Source organism: Eschrichtius robustus, chromosome 12 (assembly GCF_028021215.1).
Source record: "Eschrichtius robustus isolate mEscRob2 chromosome 12, mEscRob2.pri, whole genome shotgun sequence".
Classification (NCBI taxonomy): domain Eukaryota; kingdom Metazoa; phylum Chordata; class Mammalia; order Artiodactyla; family Eschrichtiidae; genus Eschrichtius; species Eschrichtius robustus.
Genome location: NC_090835.1, coordinates 28935503 through 28958836, shown reverse-complemented (window position 1 = coordinate 28958836; position 23334 = coordinate 28935503). Strand labels below are relative to the sequence as shown.

At 37.0% G+C, this 23334-nt stretch overlaps 1 protein-coding gene across 10 annotated transcripts in view; it reads right to left on the bottom strand.

The window, feature by feature from the left end:
• FHIT (fragile histidine triad diadenosine triphosphatase) overlaps positions 1 to 23334 on the bottom strand; it is a 1501152-nt gene that overhangs the window by 1072768 nt on the left and 405050 nt on the right. For 7 of the 10 annotated variants that reach the window (XM_068557818.1, XM_068557819.1, XM_068557826.1 and 4 more), the window contains one exon: positions 8434 to 8525. The exons of 2 other annotated variants lie outside the window; for them this stretch is intronic. In XM_068557818.1, the coding sequence (XP_068413919.1) occupies positions 8434 to 8481 (48 nt within the window). In that variant the 5' untranslated portion in view covers positions 8482 to 8525. The remainder of the gene's footprint in view (positions 1 to 8433; positions 8526 to 23334) is intronic. One more of the 10 variants, XM_068557827.1, reaches the window with a different exon arrangement.

The window sequence follows — 23334 nt, the reverse complement described above, 5'->3', positions numbered from 1 at the left end:
TGTAAAATAGAACAATTTCTGGCTGCACTTAAAAGCAAACTCTGAAATATTAAGAGTAAACTCTCCAGCCCTTTGATTCCTGCCTCTTTCCTGTAAGAGCGACACTACACATTTTTTCAATTAAGCAGTTTGACAACCTGAAGAAACTTACAGCGCATGATTTAATGAGCATATACTGTATGCATGGTAATCGGCAGGCTGACAGTTTGCTCATTTCAAACTGACAAGAGAGCACCACACATTAGTAAAAAGGTTTTGGGAGGGTCTCTTTTCATTAAGTAAGCTTTACGGTTAAAGAACATTCTAACTGTATTGGCAAAGCTGTCACTAGTGGTCCCAGGGTGACCTTACTCTCTGTCACTCTCCAAGTCCTCAAGTCTTGACCAAGAAATTATTTTTTAAAAAACAAAACACAAACACAAAATATAGACATTTTGATGCTCTCAGGGGTATGTGGAGTCTTCTGAGTCACAACTCCATCTGTGATTTCACATAACACTAATTCTAACCCAGTGTGTGCTGGTTCTTCACAATGACAGCTTTATGAACTGGAATACTTCTTGGAAATAATACCAGTACTGTTGAACTCTTCCATATTTTAGAAGCAGTGAAATGTAGTAGAAAAACCAAGGGCTTTGGTGACATAGAGATAGGGGTTCAAGGTTTGTTTTTTTTTTTTTAACATCTTTATTGGAGTATAATTGCTTTACAATGGTGTGTTAGTTTCTGCTTTATAACAAAGTGAATCAGTTGTACATATACATACGTTCCCATATCTCTTCCCTCTTGCTTCTCCCTCCCTCCCACCCTCCCTATCCCACCCCTCTAGGTGGTCACAAAGCACCGAGCTGATCTCCCTGTGCTATGCGGCTGCTTCCCACTAGCTATCTATTTTACGTTTGGTAGTGTATATATGTCCATGCCACTCTCTCACTTTGTCACAGCTTACCCTTCCCCCTCCCCATATCCTCAAGTCCATTCTCTAGTAGGTCTGTGTCTTTATTCCCATCTTATCCCTAGGTTCTTCATGACCTTTTTTTTTTTTTCTCTTAGATTCCATATATATGTGTTAGCATACGGTATTTGTTTTTCTCTTTCTGACTTACTTCACTCTGTATGACAGACTCTAGGTCCATCCACCTCACTACAAATAATGCAATTTCGTTTCTTTTCATGGCTGAGTAATATTCCATTGTATATATGTGCCACATCTTCTTTACCCATTCATCTGTTGATGGACACTTAGGTTGCTTCCATGTCCTGGCTATTGTAAATAGAGCTGCAATGAACATTTTGGTACATGACTCTTTTTGAATTATGGTTTCCTCAGGGTATATGCCCAGTAGTGGGATTGCTGGGTCATATGGTAATTCTATTTTTAGTTTTTTAAGGAACCTCCATACTGTTCTCCATAGTGGCTGTATCAATTTACATTCCCACCAACAGTGCAAGAGTGTTCCCTTTTCTCCACACCCTCTCCAGCATTTATTGTTTCTAGATTTTTTGATGATGGCCATTCTGACCGGTGTGAGATGATATCTCATTGTAGTTTTGATTTGCATTTCTCTAATGATTAATGATGTTGAGCATTCTTTCATGTGTCTGTTGGCAATCTGTATATCTTCTTTGTAGAAATGTCTAGGTCTTCTGCCCATTTTTGGATTGGGTTGTTTGTTTTTTTGTTATTGAGCTGCATGAGCTGCTTGTAAATTTTGGAGATTAATCCTTTGTGAGTTGCTTCATTTGCAAATATTTTCTCCCATTCTGAGGGTTGTCTTTTGGTCTTGTTTATGGTTTCCTTTGCTGTGCAAAAGCTTTTAAGTTTCATTAGGTCCCATTTGTTTATTTTTCTTTGCAGAGAAAGCTTTTGACAAAATTCAACACCCATTTACGATAAAAAACCCTGCAGAAAGTAGGCATAGAGGGAACTTTCCTCAACATAATAAAGGCCATATATGACAAACCCACAGCCCACATTGTCCTCAATGGTGAAAAACTGAAACCATTTCCACTAAGATCAGGAACAAGACAAGGTTGCCCACTCTCACCACTATTATTCAACATAGTTTTGGAAGTTTTAGCCACAGCAATCAGAGAAGAAAAAGAAATAAAAGGAATCCAAATCGGAAAAGAAGAAGTAAAGCTGTCACTGTTTGCAGATGACATGATACTATACATAGAGAATCCTAAAGATGCTACCAGAAAACTACTAGAGCCAATCGATGAATTTGGTAAAGTAGCAGGATACAAGATTAATGCACAGAAATCTCTTGCATTCCTATACACTAATGATGAAAACTCTGAAAGTGAAATTAAGAAAACACTCCCATTTACCATTGCAACAAAAAGAATAAAATATCTAGGAATAAACCTACCTAAGGAGACAAAAGACCTGTATGCAGAAAATTGTGACACTGATGAAAGAAATTAAAGAGGATACAAATAGATGGAGAGATATACCATGTTCTTGGATTGGAAGAATCAACATTGTGAAAATGACTCTACTACCCAAAGCAATCTACAGATTCAATGCAATCCCTATCAAACTACCACTGGCATTTTTCACAGAACTAGAACAAAAAATTTCACAATTTGTATGGAAACACAAAAGACCCCGAATAGCCAAAGCAATCTTGAGAACGAAAAATGGAGCTGGAGGAATCAGGCTCCCTGACTTCAGACTATACTACAAAGCTACAGTAATCAAGACAGTATGGTACTGGCACAAAAACAGAAATATAGATCAATGGAACAGGACAGAAAGCCCAGAGATAAACCCACGCACATATGGTCACCTTATATTTGATAAAGGAGGCAAGAATATACAGTGGAGAAAAGACAGCCTCTTCAATAAGTGGTGCTGGGAAAACTGGACAGGTACATGTAAAAGTATGAAATTAGAACACTCCTTAACACCATACACAAAAATAAACTCAAAATGGATTAAAGACCTAAATGTAAGGCCAGACACTATCAAACTCTTAGGGGTTCAAGTTTTGACTAAAACCTTTATACGTGGCCTTGGTCAAGTGACATCACTTCTCTGGGGCTCAGCTGCCTAACTTATGAAACACAGACAGTGACATGTACTTTGTATGGGGAAGACTGTAAAAATGCTTCACGGTTACTGACAACATAGGGGCACTTAAATAAATAGTAACTATATGACCCACAGAAGTTCAGACTCTGGAGTTTTAACTAAGTTAACTACAGTCAGACTCCTTAGATTTCTACCATGAACCTTTATTGGAGTTATATAAAGACAACAGTAAACTAACATTTATGTACCAGTGTGGTCTCAATCATTCCTACCAAGATTCTGAAAGGTAGATATTATTACCCCATTTTTATGAAATCTCAAATACAGGAAGGGATCTTCAAGATCACATGAGAAGTTTCTGACATGTTTTAACATATCTGATCATAAGAATATGCAACTTCCTGTGTTTCCCTCTTTGCTCTGCCTGCCAGAAAACCCAAGAGTGAATTTATGTGCTTAGTATATATTCACAACCCTGTTAGCAACAGTGACTGGTGGATTTCTTTTCTGATTTTCTATGTATATTTTATTAATCTTATTTTAAATTGGTTATAAACCATCACAAATGAGGTACTATTTCTTAGCTAGCTAATAAAGAAGCTAGTAATAACTAGGATTTGTGTCACGTGATTCCAGGCTAGGCACCCTCACATATATTTGACATACAGATATCCACACTCTCCAACTATGCTTTTTTTCACTTGTGTTGAGCTTTGATTCCACAATTTTATGAAACGGTTGTTAGCCTGAAGTGATGAGTCACCTGTGTCTCGACGCAAAATTGAGATAGTCCTCAAAAAATTCTAGACTCAAAAATACTTAAAGTAATCTCATTGGAATTTTATCAGGTATATACACTAATTTATAATTCTTATCTTAATGTAATAACCTATCTATTATTATCAAACACTAACTCTGGTAATACCTTTTGTCTTAAAGTTTAATTTCTCTGATATTAATATAGGCACTCTAGACTTCTTATGCTATTTCCATGGTGTATCTTTTTCCACCAATTTACTTTAAACTTAACTGTATCTTTATATTTAAAGTTTATCTTTTAACAGAAAATAGTTTTTTTAATCCATCCTGATAAACTCTGATTTTTAATTAAAGTATTTAGTCCATTAACATTTAATATAATTAAATATGATTAGCATGATATGGTTGCATTTAGAGCTACAATTTCATTGTTTGGTTTCTGTTAGCCCCCTCTGTTTCTTGTTCTCTGTTCGTTCTTTCCTGCATTCTTTTGGGATTATTTGAAAGATGTTTAGGATTCTACTTTAATTTATCTATTGGATTTTTAGTGATAGTTCTAAGCAGTAAAGTATACATTCTTGACCTTTCACAGTTTACTTAAGAGTTCATTTCATACCACCTCATATAAAATCGAAAACCATGCAACTGTATAAGTCCATTTACTATGCACCCCCCTCATTATTTATGCTATAATTGTCTTATGTATGACATCTACACACAGCACATTATAAGCACCACAAGGCAGTGATATGATTTGGCTTTAAAAAGTTCTGTGTATTTTAAAGACACTGAGATGAAAAAAATACTCTTTTATATTTACAATCTCTGACATTCTTCATTCCTTCCTGAAGATTTAAGATTCCATCTGGTGTTATCTCACTTCAGCCTGAATAACTTCCTTTAGCATTTCTTGTGATGTAGGTCTGCTGGCAATGAATTCTCTTAGTTTACTTTTATCTGAAAATGTCTTTAATTAGCCTTCCTTCTCAAAGGATATTTTCACTATATATAGATTTCTGGGTTAACAGGGGTTTTTTTCCTCTCTTCAAAAATATCATTTTAGTTTTTCTAGACTCTGTAGTTTCTGATGAGAAGGTAGTGCTAATTTAAAGCACTGTTTCCTGGAAGGTAACATGCCATTTTTCTCTGGCTATTATCAAAATTTTCTCCTTATTGTTGGTGTCCAGCGGTTTGAATACGATGTGCACAGGCATAGTTTTCTTCAAATTTATCCTGTTTAAGGTTCACTGACTTTCTTGATTTGTAAATGTATGTGTTTCATCAAATTTAAAAAATGTTGGCCGTTATTTCTTCAAATATTTTTCTGTCCCATTCTCTTTCTTCTCTCCTTCTGAGACTCCAATTACTTGTATGTTAGACATTTTTACTTATGTCACACAGGTCCCTGAGGCTCTTTTCATTTTTTTCTGTTCAGTTTTTTAAATCTTTTTTCTTTCCGTTCTTCAGAAAGAAAATTTCTACTGCTCTATCTTTAGGTTCACTGACACCTTCTTCTGTTACTTCCAATGGATGTAAGCTCAGTGAATTCTTATTTCAAATATTGTATTTTTCAGTTCTGGAATTGCCATTTGGTTCTTTTCTGTAGTTTCTATTTACTATGTTTTTACTCATTATGAGTGTATCTTTCTGTCCTCATTGAGCATGGTTATAATAGCTGCTTTAAAATCTTTGCTAATTCCCCCCTTTGGGTCATCTTGGAATTAGTCTTGCCTTTTCTCTTCAGAAGGGGTCACATTTTCTTGGTTCTTCATATGCTCTGTAATTCGGGGTTGTATCATGGGAATGTATGAATGCGAATATTATGGAGTAAAGACTAAAATCTGTTAGACTTCTTTGAAGAACACTGATTTATTTGTTTTAGCAGGCAATTAATTCAGTTATACACAAATTGAAAACTATCTCTTGGGTGGCAGCTCAAATCTCAATTCAGTTCTTTCATCTTTAGCTGTGCTACTTTATATCTGCTCCACGTGTTCGTGGTTCAGGGGCCAGTCAAAACTTTGGGTAGTATTTATTCGCTGAATTGGGAGCCTCCCCTGTCTTCCTCTCTCCTTTCCAGAATTCTAGCTTCATTTTCCAGTGGCTGTGGTTGCCCTGAACCCTGTTCTTTGGGTCTTCAAACCAAAAAGAACGTGTTTTTTCTACTGGAATTAGTCACCCCAAGTGACATTAATTAACCTCAACATGTCCTCAGTCGAAAAGCTGTAAAATGGGGAACTCACTCTGCACTGGCCCCTGCTTCCAAGTGTTGAATCTCAATTCCCTTTCAGAATCTACCTGCTTATCTTCACTCTCCAAAGCTTTCAGGTAATTTTCCCCCCATACTTTATAGTTGCTATCTGTGAAAATGCCAGGTTCAGTGGAGTTCACTTAGCCATACTAGAAATGGAAACAAGTAAAAACATATAGGAAATATTCCTTTGCATTTAGCAGTTTCTCTCCTCAAAATACTCAACCTCCATTCACTACCTCACCTAGTGATATTGGGTTTTGGTTTTAACTAGAAACATAAGTCACACTCAGAGCTTCCTTGATCATCCTGCCAAATACATGAGGAGACTTGGAATGAAAGTACAGCATAAAGTTAAATGATAAAATATAAAACATCAATCAGATCTGGCTCTTACACTGGCAGCATGTAATCTCAAAGCAATGAGGCTTGTACAGGATTATGACTACCAAAGATTATCTACATGGTACTTTGCCATGTTATTTATTTGACCTTAGTTTTTTGGTCTCAGATATCTCTATATCTTGCCTCATTGAAAACTGCAATAGGTAATATCCTAAGAGAAACAAAATATTGAAAATGATATCCTTAAACACCAATACAGAATTCGTAAGTGCACATTTCCTGCTGATAATAGTTCTTACCATTTTTTGAGAGTTTCTGTACACCAGGTATCCTGTTAATCATTTTATAAAAATTGTCATTTAATCTTTTACAACCATTCTATGAGGTAGTTCCTATAATTAGCCTCATATTATGGAGGAAGACACCACAGATCAGAGAGGTTAAGTGCATTGACTGAGATCACACAGCAAATAGCAGAAATCTGAGTCAGTCTTTTTAAAGAAAAGAAACAGCAAAGTGTGGGACTTTGGAATCAATAAGCACATGCCTTTTACTATGAGGAGAGAAAAGAGAAGTGTTTCTAAGCAAAGAGAAATAAGTGGAGATCCTAAAACTCAAAGTTATAGCCTATAATTCCTCCTTCCGCTAATTATTAATATTAGAAAGCCCCTCTTTCAGATATATATATTTCATATTGACAGCTTTCATGTTAAAAAGAGCCTTGCTTCAGGGCTCAAAAACACTAAACAGAACCATAACACAAGGATCAAACAATGCCATGCAAAGCTCATAATAAAGAAACACGTAACACCAGGGTTCCATTTCAGCTCATTTCATTTACTGTCCTTAAACCTTCTGCATCTTCCAGAAAAACACTCTAGACGGGAAGGTGATTCACCAGAAAGAAATCAGGCACATTAAGAAGTGAAGATGCCTGACTCATCCCTCCATAATCTGCATTTGGTGAGTATTTCTAGAAAATATAGCAATGTGTCACAGTCCTACAAATTTGAGGGACAGTCTTTTGCATAAATCCATGAGTTTCAAGCAACTGTGGAACGAGAATAGAAAACAGGGCCAAGAGTAAGTAAGCAGACAATGTAAAGTGGAAACAGGAGACTGGGTCTTGACTGAAAGCATACAAAATCTTTGTGTTCTGACACATGGGGCTATTCAATATTTATATTTATTACACATGCTAACTTCTTTGTTGAGACCTCGGAATGGGAGATACTATGAGGGGAGTAAAGATGAGAAGGGGTGAGAGAAAAGGAGAGGGGTATACACAGATGAGTTCTAGGGAGGGATTAAATGAACACTGTCCACTGACATCATCAAAACTGGGGAAGTTTTGTCACATTAGCACATTCCCTTCCTTTATTGCTATTTTTTTTAATGTATATTAAACTTATCCAGTGAAACCATCCAAAGACATACAAAGAAGAGTAATTATTTTGCCCTATCCTCAGGGCTTTTTATAAGATTTATTCTTCACTGTCCCAGCGAATGCCACTAGGATTTCCTCTGACCAAGAACAATCCTTTGCTATTTCAGGAGATACGTTTCATATCAGTGTGTCCTCCTGCTACTACTAATGTCATTTCATCTCCACGATCATTCTCAAAACCATGCAAAGCATAACAACTTGTCTTTGCAACTGCTTAACCTTACTTTTTATACATAAAAATTATTAAATATGTGTAACTGTCTGGTGGAAGGGAGAATAATATAATAGCATGTCAATCAGGTAACAGTAAAGCTACATTTCAGGAAAGGGAAGGTAATGCTTTCTCCAGAAAGTGAAGTTATCACTCCTTTATTTAACTGACATAATATTTATACCCCAAGTTTTAAATGACAGCTACAAATAGAAATCAGGAGAGGGTAAATTCTCCAAGAAAATTGAGCCCCAAAATTTTACCATTTTAAGAGTTCTATTTTATATGTACATAGAAATCTTACTAATATTATGAGGATACCCATAGTAGGTCAGTTATACCTAACTTTACGAAAAATTTTTAAATTAAGTAAACTCTACCTCTCTGAATACTGTTACCTCCTCAGAGCGCTCAACAGCAGGGTGCATGGAGTTTTACAGAGGGTCTCGGCAAGCAGGCAGTCCTGGGATACCTACACCATAAACAGAAATTCAGATGATCATTTCCACAGTGATCTAGATGGCTTATAGTACAACTTCATTAGGGACATTCACCGTGAAAACTGAGCTAGCATGACAGCATTGGTACTGTTAAAAGGGTAGAATAAAGGCACATGTGCAACTTCTAAGTATTGTCATTACTCTGCACAAGAGAGATCACGATTCAAGAGTGGCTTAAATGACTCCTACAAGATCACATAAAGTAAGGAGCAGAATGGTGCTTTGACATTCTATCTTCCCATTTCTAGTCCTGGGCCGTTCTGGCTGCATTATTATTTGCCCTTCCTCAGAGCAAGCCAGTCCTGGCACAGGGGTTTTCCATTTTGCCTAAAGATGAGGCCAACCCAGAAGTTGGTAGGAAGAGTACTTTTCTGGTTTTGTGGCAGTCTATACCAAAGCATCTGTCTGAAAGGTATTTTATGGGTCAATCTACTTCCTTTCCTTTGAAACCTTGGTGTCCATGAGAATCTGAGGGAAACTGACAGTGGAAGGAACAAGGGTTTTTGGTCCTACTGACCTGAGTTTGAATTCTAGTAATACATTTACCATCTCTGTGTCTTATACAGCTGCTTAACTTCACTGAGCCTCACTTTTCACTTCTGTCAAATGGGCATAATAATATATGAAGGGTATATCTATTGAGAGAGTAATTTTTTAAAAAATTTATTTATTTTATTTATTTATTTTTCACTGTGTTGGGTCTTCATTGCTACACGCTGGCTTTCTTTAGCTGTGGAGAGCAGGGGCTACTCTTCGTTGCAATGCATGGGCTTCTCATTATGGTGGCTTCTCTTATTATGGAGCACGGGCTCTAGGGCACCCGGGCTTCAGTAGATGTGGCGCATGGGTTCTGTAGTTGTGGCTTGCAGGCTCTAGAGCGCAGGCTCAGTAGCTGTGGTGCACGGGCTTAGTTGTTCCACAGCATGTGGGAACTTCCCAGACCAGGGCTTGAACCCACGTCCCCAGCATTAGCAGGCGGATCCTTAACCACTGCGCCACCAGGGAAGCCCCGAGAGTGTAATTTTTTTAAATGAGGATAAAACATCAGATAGCACAGGGGACAGGGAGAAGTGGGCAGTAATCTGCTGCATATTTTGAAAGAGGATCCGAAAGGATTGGCAATGGACTGAAGGGAGAAAGATAACACCTAATTCCTTGATAATACATAGAATTAAATTAGAAACCATAAATAACAATTTAACTTACTGAGCATCAGAAGCAGTAATCTTCTCAAATGCCAGACCAGACAAAGATAGTGGCAACGTATGTAACAGAGAATAAGTAACCAGAATGTATAAGGAACTCCAAAAATCAAGAACAAAGATGAACAAACATATAGAAAAAAATGGTGGTTCAAAGAAGACATCTCAATGGACAAAGAACGTAAAAAAAAAAAAAGCTCAGACTCACTAGAGGAAAACGCATATTAAAATAATGGAATTCCATTTTTCTTTTACTAGAATAGTAAACATGAAGAAGACAGACAAAATTCAGTGTTGTCCAAGAGGTGGAAAAAAATAGCATAATACTCTAGTTTACTTCTGGCTGAATCATGAATTGGTATCATCCTAGTGAGCAATTTTGTTATATTTATCAAAAGTAATACTACATATATCCTACAGCTTACTGATTCTTATTGCAGGGTATACTGGGTTCAAGCAACATGGACACAAGGAGACATATACTAAAAAGATTATTGCAGTGTTTTTTTGTTTTTGTATAGCAAAACTTGGAAATGACCTAAAAGTTGCATTGGAAAGGGAATAGGCAAATAAAATGTGCTATATTTATAGGATGGAATATTATGCAGCTGTTAAAATCAACTGATTTTATAGGCATCAATACAGATAAATGTCATAAATACTGTTACATTAAAAAAGCAACAAGAAGGAAAGATTTAAACATAAAATATTTAAACAAAACAGTATATATTGGTTGTTGGTATATATATGTGTGTACATAAAAATATAAACAATAGACTAGTTAAATATTACATCCTAAATTTATGGTAGGGAATTTTCAGCAGGAGGTACAGGCAGCTGAGAGAGTGAAGGGTGGAAGGAAAACAGGATATGGTAGTTAAAAGAGAATTTAGTTTCATCAATAATTTCTTTAAAAAGAAACAAACACACAAACCAGAAGTAAATTTGACTAGACATAAACAGATGCTCCTTTTTAGATAGTAGAAATACAGATGCTTATTATATTACTTTTTGTGCTTGTCTGTATCTTTAAATTTTTCTCAAAATAAAGGAAGTAAGAAAAAAGGGAGGGAGGAAAGAAGGGAGGGAGAGAGGGAGGAAGGGAGGGAAGGAGGAAGTAAGTTAGCTCATCATCAGTTCCGGTGTGCACTTAAACTGGTCACAGATGGTTGGTTTCTTTAAGGATGAATCTCAAAACTGTTTTCATAATCAGTGAGAAGGATAGCGATTCCTCCCAGGTTGGCTCAGCTCGGAGGACTGAATTTAAGTTCAGCCGGCAGAGGGAACCATCTGTCATCTGGAAAGACACTCAGCCCTCAGCCAGGAGAACCCCTTCAGCACACACCAGTGCCTCTGGAACCATGGGGAAGAGGGAACATGCATTTACAGACAAAGTAAACTGAGAGCACACCACGGACATCTTTTCAACCTTTCTAAAAGGTTCGTTGTAATTTTACAGAATCAAGGGAACAATATGCTTGATTAGTTCTTCAGCCGACTTAGCAATTTTGCTTTTTCCGTTTCTCTCCTTGAAGCAAGTTTGCCGTTAACCTTATATGTTCTAGGGCTTGAGATTAGATTCTTCCCCCTCCAAAAGAGAATTTTTGCTTTAAAATAAAAGTTAGCTTTAAGATAATTCATTTTTGCCAGTAATACCAAAAGACACTCGTTGAGGCAAGGAGGTCATTCTTTAAGGAGGCTAGAATTGTAAAGAATGTTCCGTCTCTTCCTGGAGGGAGAATCTGTGGAGGAAAAAAGCTTGCAGGAAAGCTCAGTAATCATGAAGTAAAAGCCCCAAAAGACTTCCTCCTGGGCCAATACTGTGTTTAAAAATGCCTTATCTGTACACTTCCTTGAGAAACCTTAAGGCCTTGAAGAAGCAGTTAGTCAAACCCTTAAAGGAAAATCTGGCAATCCCCCTATCTTTACGTAATGCAGCCTGGAGGCAAAGGGCACCAATTCAAGGCCGTGTATGCCTCAATTGCTTCGCCCCATCACAGCCCTGATATTTAAATTTCATCCTTTTATGTGTGTCATCCTACAGATGGGATTTGGGTTGGTTTCTAACAATAAAACAAACAAACAAGGTAGAAAGGGAATGTTATGAATAAGTTACCAATGTAAATGTGCTATGTTGTGCCTTTGAATTTGGGTGATGATAAACATGATTCTGCACATGGAAATTAGACTTTTCAGAACTACTACACAGAATCATTTAATTTGTCTGAGTAAGTACTTATAATAACGTGGCTGCTCTGCACTGCAAAAAACATTGGATTTTCAAATGAACAAATGAAATATGTGATAACTCCTTATAAATGGAACTGCAGCAAAGGACATTCAGTAGCAGATCCTTTTGAGATACTAAAACAAAAGAAGTTGGATTTAACATGAGACCTGAAGGATGAGAAGGAGGTAAAGAAGGGCTAGAGGATGGCCTTCTGGGGAGAGAGAATACAACATTCAAAGGCAGAGTATATAGTGTCTTCATTGTTATTGAAAGTCAGTGCAAATTGTCCATTGAATGGACCATTTTATAATGACTTTTTTTAAATAAATTTATTTATTTATTTATTTATTTTTGGGTGTGTTGGGTCTTCGTTTCTGTGCGAGGGCTTTCTCTAGTTGCGGCAAGCGGGGGCCACTCTTCATCGCGGTGCACGGGCCTCTCACTATCGCGGCCTCTCTTGTTGGGAGCACAGGCTCCAGACGTGCAGGCTCAGTAGTTGTGGCTCACGGGCCTAGTTGCTCCGCGGCATGCGGGATCCTCCCAGACCAGGGCTCGAACCCGTGTCCCCTGCATTGGCAGGCAGACTCTCAACCACTGCGCCACCAGGGAAGCTCTGAATGGACCATTTTAATTGAACAACTATGTATCCAATACCTACTATGCACCAGGCACTGTGCTGAGCCCTGGGGCATAACAGTAAGCAAGACAGATATGAATCCATGCCCTCAATCTTTCCTCCTGATACTTATTCCTGTTTGAAAACTGCACTAAAGTCAACATTCGCTTTGTAAACCAGTAAATTCCACCTTCAGTTTTGATCCCAAAGAGAGTCTACCAGCATGGAAAAACTGTAGTGCTTTCTCTGGTCAGACAAAGAAGGCTACATAAGCTAGTAATTCCCTTTCAGCCTTAGGGATCAGGAAACCTACAACCAAATTTAGTTCTCTCATTCCATGGACCTACCAACTTACACTAGTAAAGATGGTCACATTTCTGTCTTATGGTTGTTTTAGTACTTGCACACTACCTTTGATTTAGTAAACAGCCTCAAATTCTTTGGGAAGTTGGTAAAAGATGGGGAGGAAGGGAAAGTAGAAGAGGAACATAAGGGAGTTTCTTGAGGTCCAAAGTGCCTTTTGCAGTTTTCACAGCACCTTCCACAGATGCTGAATGGAAAGCACTTATAATAACTTTGCATTGATGAATGGATCAATGACGAATACAAAGCTTTCCTGGCTCAGCTTGGGTTCCATTATGGGGGATGGGAGGAAGTGAAACTTATTTCTCTCTAATCTCCAGTTTGAAAGGGAGAGCTCAAAACAGTAGGTGAAAAGTTTAGCATGATTGTCATTGTGAAGCAGCTCAATAACCAAACAGAAGAGCCATGGTGACCACAAGAAGAGAGGGGTAAGAGAATTTTAAGGTATCCTTAGAGACTTATTTCAGGCAATGAGGTCCTTGTAATATAGAACATTACTCTCTCTTACTCTAGTGCTAGTCAAAACAAGAGAAATGTCATAGTTTAAACTGATGTCTAAGTAACAGGGAAAAATGTTAAGGTTCTTTATGACAAAATGGAAATATATTTGCAATTCTATTTCCTGATGTTCTCTCACTTATGTTGGGGAAAAAAAGTGTTAGTCCTTTTGCTTTAAAACTCCCCATTGGGAAAATTAAACTATAATCTATCTGGTTAACTCTAGGAAGAGGACGAATAAATTTAAAAGAAGTTTAGAAGACACCCACTTTATCAATATCAGAGCACTGTGGAGTTCGGTCTTTTTCATAGCTAAATCCATCCCATTCACACAAGAAAACAACAAATGTTGCATTCAAGGAGGTATTAAAACATCTCATCCCTGTTGTTAGTCCAACATATTAATGAGACTTTCTGAATTAATCTCTGATCACGAACTGTCTGTTGACGTGATATAACTGCAGTAAATAGTGTACAGCTTGCTTCAAGTAGCTAAGACCAGTTTCACGATGCTTCAGTTCTTTGACAGGTAGAAAATTAAAGCATTCTATATTCACCTAAGATTAAATCATTTCTGTATTCTCCTAAGACTGAATCATTTCTATATTCCTCAGAAACTCTTAAATTCTAACAAGTACATCACTTCCCCAACTAGTTGATAAACAGAAAAGAAAATATTATTATGGGATGGTACTTGAGGAAATAGTTAAAAGGTAAAACTCAGAAAACAAGATTGTGAAGATGTATGATGAGGAGATTCTCAAAACGGCAAGGTGAGGGAAGGAAGGAGTTGCAGCTGAATAATGCATGTTTTTAAAAGGTAAGCTATTCCTTAAAGCAATTACCAAAACGTGAGAGTTCCTTTCATGGTTCTCAACCTTATACTCTGAAAGGGAACTTCTTATAATGCAAGACTAAGAGAGCCAATTACTTCAGCACCAAGCTACATCCTAAATCTCTGGACTTGGCAGTTCAAAAAAACTCTTGGAAAGTGTTCTTATAAAATCTTCACTAACAGCTCTGACTTTATAAATGTAGATTCTAAAAGGATGAATGAAAACTAACCAATTAGATAGCAAAGTAGAGAAGAGAGAGCACTGAATAAAAGACCTACCAGAGTTTCAGTTATACCTCCACGACTAACTAGCTCTGAGACTTAGATCATATTTATAATAAAAATCATAATCATGAAAAATTAATAATCACACAGCACATAGTGTGCCAAGAGCTTCCCATACATTATCTAATGTAATCTTTATTACAACCTGAGAAACTTTCATGGAGTTGAGTAGCTTGTCCAAGACCACCCAGCTGCTTTGAGGGGTGGGATCAGGATTCGAACACAAGCCTCTCCAACCCCAGAGCCCAGCCTTTAACGATCCATTCTGCAGACAAGTTCAGTAACCGCCTAAGATGATATAAAAGGCTTCTATCAGCAATGAGGTACTAAAATTTATGAGGCAAGATAGGATAATGGAAAAAGCTCAGGTTTTGAAGTGACTTGTGGCCCAGGAGAGCAGCTTCTTCTCTAAGCCTTGGATTCTCAGATAACACTACTTACTTTACAGGCTGTCCTAAGGATTAGAGACAATACTAGAGCTACTAGCCCACAGTAATAATAATGATAGCTAACATTAACACAATGCTTACTATGTGTCAGGGGCTAAGCCTTTTTCACACAGTAAATCATGCAGTCACAATGACTTAAAGAATACTATTATTTTTATTCCTGTTTTACAGACGCGGAAACAGAGGCAAAGACAGTTACCAGACCTAAATCACAGTTACTAAACTGAAGATCTGGGATTCCAATCCAGACAGAATGACTCACTCAACGAATCATACATATTGCATATTGGACACATACTGATACAAGAAAGACCTCTGCTGTTTCCCAAAATCTGTGTTAATCTCACCCAGAGTTCAAGATAAATTCAGGAGAAGAGAACAATCCATATGGACATCCAGATGGTCTGCCTATTTCTGGCAGTCAGCCAATTATACTTAAAAAAGAAAGCAAAACAAAACAAAAAAAAACCCCTTGACTTCAATAGGAATTAGCTAGAGAGTGACACATCACATATATCATAGATATGTATACACATATATGGCTAAGCTTTTCTTTGTTCTGTTTCCTGGCTGATTGCTTCCTTCATGTTGATATCCTGTTGCTTTCGTTTTACTTATAAAACCACCAAAGCTCCATAAAAGTTACTTTTCTGCTTTCAACCTGGGAGAAATTCAGTCTCTTACTCTCCTAAAACATTATTTTAATAACATATTTTATTTAACCTAGTATATAAAAATATTATTTCAACATGTAATAAAAATTAACAAGATACTTTACATGTTTTATATGAAGTACAATATTCAAAAATCTTAATATGTTTTACATTTACAGTTCATCTCAAGTCAGACAAGCTATGTTTCAATGCTCAGTAGCCACATGTTGCTAGTGGCTACCATAGTGGACAACACAGGCCTAGAGTGACTGGCTTCCTGGTTGGTATTTCTAGGTCTCTTTTCTTGGGCTGGTCAAAGTCCCCAGAAAAGTGTCTTTCAATCTCGTGCCTAGCTGCCATTGTTCTGGGATTTAAGTGTGGGAAAGAGTGGAAGCCCCGTTATGCAGACTTTCACTTAATCCCCCTGTTTTCATCACCATAGCTCTGTCCTCAGCTATGCCCAGTGACCCCAGTCACAGATCCTGTGCTTCACCCCCCTCCAGCCTTCCTTCTGGGGAGTGGAGGAACGGTGAGAGGGACAGCTCCCAGGCTATGAAGGTTAGGCAACGACTCTGGGGATCTAATATTATTTACTGTTTTTTCAACATTCTTTTCGTATTCCTTCACTCTCACTTTTGTAAATTTATAATGCCACTAATTCCTTAGATTTCACATTTTTTTCCTTCTAAATCAGTCTCTGGCCTTTTAAGGCAGCTTCTACAATTACACTGTTATCTTCCCAATTCTTTTTGTTCACGTGTACCCCTTTTTAATTAAACTTCTTATTTTGAGATAATGTTGTTAGAAAAAAATACAGAGAGATTCCATGTACCCTTTACCCAATTTCTCCCAACGGTAACATCTTGCAAGTCTACAGTACAATAGCACAAGCAGAATACTAACTTTGATACACTCAAGATACAGAATGTTTTCATCACCATAGAGATCCGCCTACTGCCCTTCTATAGCCACACCCATCGCCCTCCCACCTCACACTGACTTAACCCTTGACAACCACAAATCTGTTCTTCATTTATATAATTATGTCACTTTAAGAATGCTATATAGGGCTTTCCTGGTGGTGCAGTGGTTAAGAATCTGCCTGCCAATGCAGCGGACATGGGTTTGAGGACTGGTCCGGGAAGATCCCACATGCCGCGGAGCAATGAAGCCCCTGTGCCACAACTACTGAGCCTGCGCTCTGGAGCCCATGAGCCACAACTACTGAGCCCACGTGCCACAACTACTGAAACCCATGCACCCTAGAGCCCGTGCTCTGCAACAAGAGAAGCCACCACAATGAGAAGCCCGGGCACCGCAACGAAGAGTAGCCCCCGCTCACCACAACTAGAGAAACTCCACGTGCAGCAGTGAAGATCCAACACAGCCAAAAATAAATTTTAAAAAAAAGGAAGAAAAAAAAGAATGCTATATAAATGGAATCATACAGTATGTAATCTTTGGGAATTGCCTTTTTTCTCCCATAGCCTAAATCTCTGAAGGTTCAGTCAGGTAGTTAGTTCCACGTTATCAATAGCTCATTGCTGAGTAGTGCTCTGTGGTTTGGATATACTACTGTTTCTTTAACCATTCACCCAGTACAGGTCGTCTGTGTTGCTTCCAGTTCTTGGCTACTACAAATAAATCTACTATGAACATTCATGCACAGGTTTTATGAGAACATAAATTTTCATTCCCTCAGGATAAATGCCCAGGAGTACAGTAAGTGAATGTTTAGTTTTATAAGAAACTGCCAAACTATTTTGCAGAGTACTGGTACCATTTCACATTCCCACCAGCAATATATGAGTAATCCAGTTTCTCTGCATCCTCATTAGCATTTGGTGTTATCACTATTTTTTTTTTAAGCCAGTCCAATAGGTATATGGTGACATATCTCTGTGGTTTTAATTTACATTTCCCTGACGGCTAATAATATTGAACATATTTTGATGCACTTACTTGCCATCTATAAAACCTCTTTGGTGAAATACCTCTTCATGACTTTTGTCCATTTTCTAATTGGATTGCTTGGGGGTTTTTTTACCATTGTTTGAGAGGTCTATATATATTCTAGATACTAGTCCATTGTCAGATATATGGTTTGTAAATACTTTCTCCCAGTCTGTATCCGTCTTTTCATCCTCTTATCAGGGTCTTTTAAAGAGCAAAAGTTTTAATTCTGATGATGTCTAATATGTGATTTTTTTTCCTTTTATGAATTGTGTTTCAATGTCAAGTCTAAGAACTTTTTGCCTAGCCCTGGATCCCAAAGATTTTCTCTTATGTTTTCTTCTAAAAGTTTTATAGTTTCATGTTTTACATTTAAGTCCATTATACATTTTGAGGTAACTTTTACATAAGGTATAAGACTTAATTTTAGGTTCATTTTTTGCTGATTGCTCCAGGATCATTTTTGAAAAGTCTCTCTTTTTTTTTTTTCCCATTGAGGGATTTGTACATTTGTCAAAAATCAGTTGGGAATATTCACTGAGTCTATTTTTTGGCTTCTCTATTCTGATCCATTGACATACATGTCTATCACTTCATGAACAGCCACATAGTTACTGTAAAATAAGCCTTAAAATCAGGTAGACTGATTCCTCCCACTTTATTCTTCTTTTCAATATTATTTTAGCTATTCTAGTTCCTTTGTCTTCATATAAATTTTAGAATAATCTTGTCCATATAAAAAGTCATACTGGGATTTTGGTAAGAGCTGCATTAAATATGTATATCAATTTGGGAAGAATTGGTATCTTTACTATGCTGAGACTTCCAAATCATGAACATGGTATGTCTCTCCATTTGTTTAGATTTTCTTTGATTTCAGTCATCAGCATTATGTCACAGTGAGCATACAAGTTCTGTGAATGATTTATTGTATTTATACCTAAGTATTTCATAATTTTGAGCTACTGTAAATTGCATTTTTAAATACAGTGTCTACATGTTCATTGCTAGTATGCAGAAATACAATTGATTTTTAAAAATTGTCTGTATCCTACAACCTTGTGGAACTCACTTACTTTTAGGGGGTTTCTTTTCTTTTCTTTTTTTTTTTTTTTTAGATCACTTAAGGATATTCTAAGTAGAAAATCATGTCATTAGCAATAGTGACAGTTTTGTTTCTTCCTTTCTATCTGTATGCCTTTTATTTCTTTTTATTGCCTTATTGCATTGACTAGAGCTTCCTGCACTATGTTGAATAGGAGTAGCAAGAATAGACATCCTTACCTTACTTCCCACACTTAGGGGGGAAGCATTGTTTTTCATCATTTGGTATAAATGTCAGATGAGGGTAATAAAAAAGAGGCTCTTCATCAAGTTGACGAAGTTCCCCTTATTCTTAGTTTTCTGACAGTTTTTATCATATATCAGTGTTGAATTTTGTCAAATACTTTTTCTGCATCAATTGATAAAATCATGTGATTTTTTTTTCCTCTTTAGTCTGTTATTATGGTGCATTACATTGATTGACTTTTTAATTTTGATCCAGTCTTGAATTCCTGGAATAGACCCCATTTGGTTACAGTGTATAATTCTTTTTTTTTCCCCTGAATTCTACTTGCTAATATTTTGTTAAGGATTTTTGTGTCTATATTGATGAAGTTATTGGTATACCATAGTTTTCTTTTTTGTATTGTTTGTGTCTGGCTTTGGTATCTGGGTAATACTAGTTTCATAAAAATGAATTGGGCAGTGGAAGTGTTCTCTTCTATTTCCTGGAAGAGTCTGTATAAAACTGGTGCTTATTCCTCATTAAATATTGGGTAGAATTCTCCAGTAAAATCATCTGGGCCTGGAAATTTCCTTCTGGGGAATTTTAAAGTTATGAGTTCAATTTCCTCAATAGTTATAATAGGGCTATTCAAATTATCTCTTTCAAATTTGGTGAATTGTGGCAGTTTGTTTTTCAAGGAAAGTGGATCTTTTTTTCTAAGTTGTCAAATTTATGTGTATAAAGTTTTTCATAGCATTCATTTATTATCCTTTTGATATCTGCAGGATCTATAGTACTATCCCCTGTTTCATTCTTGATATTGTTAATTTGTGTCTTTAGTCTTTTTTTCTTTATCAGTCTTCCTAGATGTTTGTCAATCTTTTTAACTTTTTCAAAGAACCAGCTACTTCTGCCTTCTTTTAATGAATGCTTGTATGATACATCTCTTTCCATCATTTTACCTTCAGTCTGCCTCTACTATTATATTCGAAGTGAGTTTCTTATAGACAGTGTCTAGTTAGGTCATGTTTTTTAAACAATTCTTTCACTCTTTACATGGTATATTTAAACCATTTAGCTTTAATGTAATTATCGGTATCTTAGGACTGAAACTACCACTTTATTTTTGTTTGTTTTCTGTTTATTCTCCCTGGTTTGTACTTTTGTTTTCTTTTTTCTGCCTTCTGGTAGGCTCTTTGAATATTTTTTGGAATTCTACTTCGATTTATCTGAAGTTTTTTGTGTTCATCTCCTTGTAAAACTTATTTAGCGGCTGCTCTAGGTACTGCATTATATATTCATAACTTATCACAACCTATTGGTATTGTCTTACAGTTTGAGCAAAGTATAGAAACCTTACCTCCCTTTATGTCCTTTTACCAATGTCCATTTATAATACAGTTATCTTAAATATTTCCAACACTTCCAACCATATCAAAGAGTGTTGTAATTTTTGCTTTAGTCTTCAAACATAATTTAGAAATCTCAAGAGGAAAAAGTAAGCCTACTATATTTACCAATATTTTTGCTTGCTGTGTTTTTTCCTGGTGTTCCAGGGCTTCTTTTTTTTTAATTTATTTTTTATCGTTTCCTTTCTGTTAGCCATTCTTTTAGAGTAGGTCTGCTGGTGACAAAATCTGTTAGTTTTCCTTCATCTGAGAATATCTTGACTTCCCCTTCATTCCTGAAGGGTGTTCTCACTGGTTATAGGATTCCGGGTTGATTCTGGGTTGACTGCTATTTTCATTCAGTACTTGAAAGCCTTAAGTTCCTGAATCTCAGCAGAAACTCAAAAATAAAACATGTAGGGAGAGCTAAAAATGTATATATACAATAAGCTGGATCCTATTGAGTTGAAATGTCACTGGCTACAAGGAACTCTGATACTGGCAGGACGAAAAGACATGTAAAAAATCATTATAATTATATGCGATTAAGTGCAAAAATGCAGGTATGTACTGGTCATGGTGCTGACACAGAAACAGTGAGCAGCAATGCTTGGGAGAATCAGCAGAAGCTTCTCAGAGGAGACGTGTGAGCTAGATTCTGAAGGTTGGGTAGTAAAAGGAGTTTCCAAGAGGGAGAAACACATGCAAAAGCCCTGAGAGAAGTAAAGATGGCACATTTGGGAAATGACACAAACTAATGCCTGGATGAAGTACAAGACATGTGAAGGAGCAAAGGGAGATGAAGTGGAAAGACAGGTAAGGGAGGGACACTGGGGGTCCTCATCCCCTACTAAGGAGTTTAGACTTAATTCTATGTACCACGGGGAGCTGAAAGATGAAACTGGTGAACATAATATTCAAAGCAGAGGCTTCTACTATTCTACCCTTTTAAAAAGTAGCTTTTTAATGTATTATTAACATTATCTTTATTTTAATAATTATCAAAATTTAGTTTACATGCAAGTAGGAAGTGTTAATGGCCAGTAAAAATAGAAGACTCAGCCAAGCCCCTGCCTACTACCCTCCACTGTAAACATGCTCCATCCTGCCTGGGGGATGATTTCAGTGTCTCTGTGATCAATGAATGAAGCAGCATGGAATGAGATCATGGCTAGATGGCAGCACATTAAGTCAGTGTTTCAGCTTTCCTGTAGCTTTGAATTCCCCAATTTTGGTCAGTTTTTGTCAAAACCTTACCATCACTTAACGTATATTTTGCATCACTTACTAAATGAAAAATTTCTAATACCAGTAGATCAGAAAAAAATATCATATTTATGCACAGAGTGGTCACATTCTGAGCTCCAGAAATACCCAGGGGACCTTCAGAGACAGGCACTGTTCTACTGCCCCAACCTCATTTATTATGCTGACCCTTTGCCCAGCCACATACCCCTCCCCACCTGCTATGAGCATCTAGAGTCTTTTCTAGAATTGAGATGGAATTCTTTTCTGGTTTCACATAGGTAGGTATCATACTTTTGCTGAAAAATAATTTCAGAAAGGGTAGAAACAAATAAAAAGCAGAATAAAACATCTCTACCCGGTAACCTAAGTGCTAATCTAATCACAGCCTTATTCCCTTTTCAGTCCAATTATTAAAAAGAAATGTCATATTTACCACTACTGAATTATACACCTAAAAATGGTTAAAATGGCAAATTTTATATTATTCAGAATAAAATACTGAATAGTTTTTCAGAATAAAATTTTTTTTCAAAGTTAAAAAGAAAGAAATAAAGAAGAGAAAAGAATTGAGTGCCACATTCATGCTTCCTTTCAAAGTCAGACATTGTCCTTGCCTTGGAGATAAGGAAGGTGAGACCCACTTGGGTACTTGATCTAATTTAGACCTGGTGGTACAGGCTCTACACCTGAGTTATTAGGAGCTCTCCAGCTCAGTCTTCCTTGAGGAAAGAAATCCTCAGAGCCCGATGGCCTTGAAAGAAATGTCAAACTTTTTTAAAACAGAAAAAGAACATATAAACGTTTCCCACTGAAAATGAAGACGTGAACTAGAATATTAAAAGACAGGGAGTAAGGAGCCAAAAATCATGGCGTTTAGGCCAATGTACTTCAAAATGGGAAGAAAACTGTTTGCATTCCCTTGCCATTAAAGACAATTTTCTTTTAATTCCCATTTCTTTTATGGTGTATCTGTTGTTTTCTGTTTTGTCTCTATGGCTGCTATTCTACAATAAGTTAACTTTATGAGTATAAACTAGAATCTGCATATGTTCCAGCTCCATACTTTTTGATGAACTTGACAATTTAAATGGATTAAACCATTTAATGGTTTAATCAGAGGCGAAAAATTATTCCCACAAAGTTCCTAACTTGTGAGAAAGTATCCTTTCTGGAAATACTTTCCAATCTGGATAAGTACTGAGATTCCTTCCTACCTGTAGGCTTGTTAGTTAAATTTCAAAGGTTGTTATGTCAAGGGAGAACAACACAAACCAACCTGGGAATCTGCTTTTCTGAACTATGTAGATTGGCCATACTGATTTAGAATTGACTTATATGCTTCCCTCCAAGCTCTACACAGATCTTTATTTCCGCCATATCACTCTTTTTTTTTTTTAATTTTATTTATTTATTTATTTATTTATTTATTATTATTAATTTTTTGGCTGTGTTGGGTCTTCGTTTCTGCTCAAGGGCTTCCCCTAGACGCGGCAAGTGGGGGCCACTCTTCATTGCGGTGCGCGGGCCTCTCACTATCGTGGCCTCTCTTGTTGCGGAGCACAGGCTCCAGATGCGCAGGCTCAGTAGTTGTGGCTCACGGGCCCAGTTGCTCCGCGGCATGTGGGATCCTCCCAGACCAGGGCTCGAACCCGTGTCCCCTGCATTGGCAGGCAGACTCTCAACCACTGCGCCACCAGGGAAGCCCCTGCCATATCATTCTTGACATCTTTTTCTACACTGCCTTGAAGACTTTCTCATACAGTTATGCAACAAACTATATCTCAATTATGC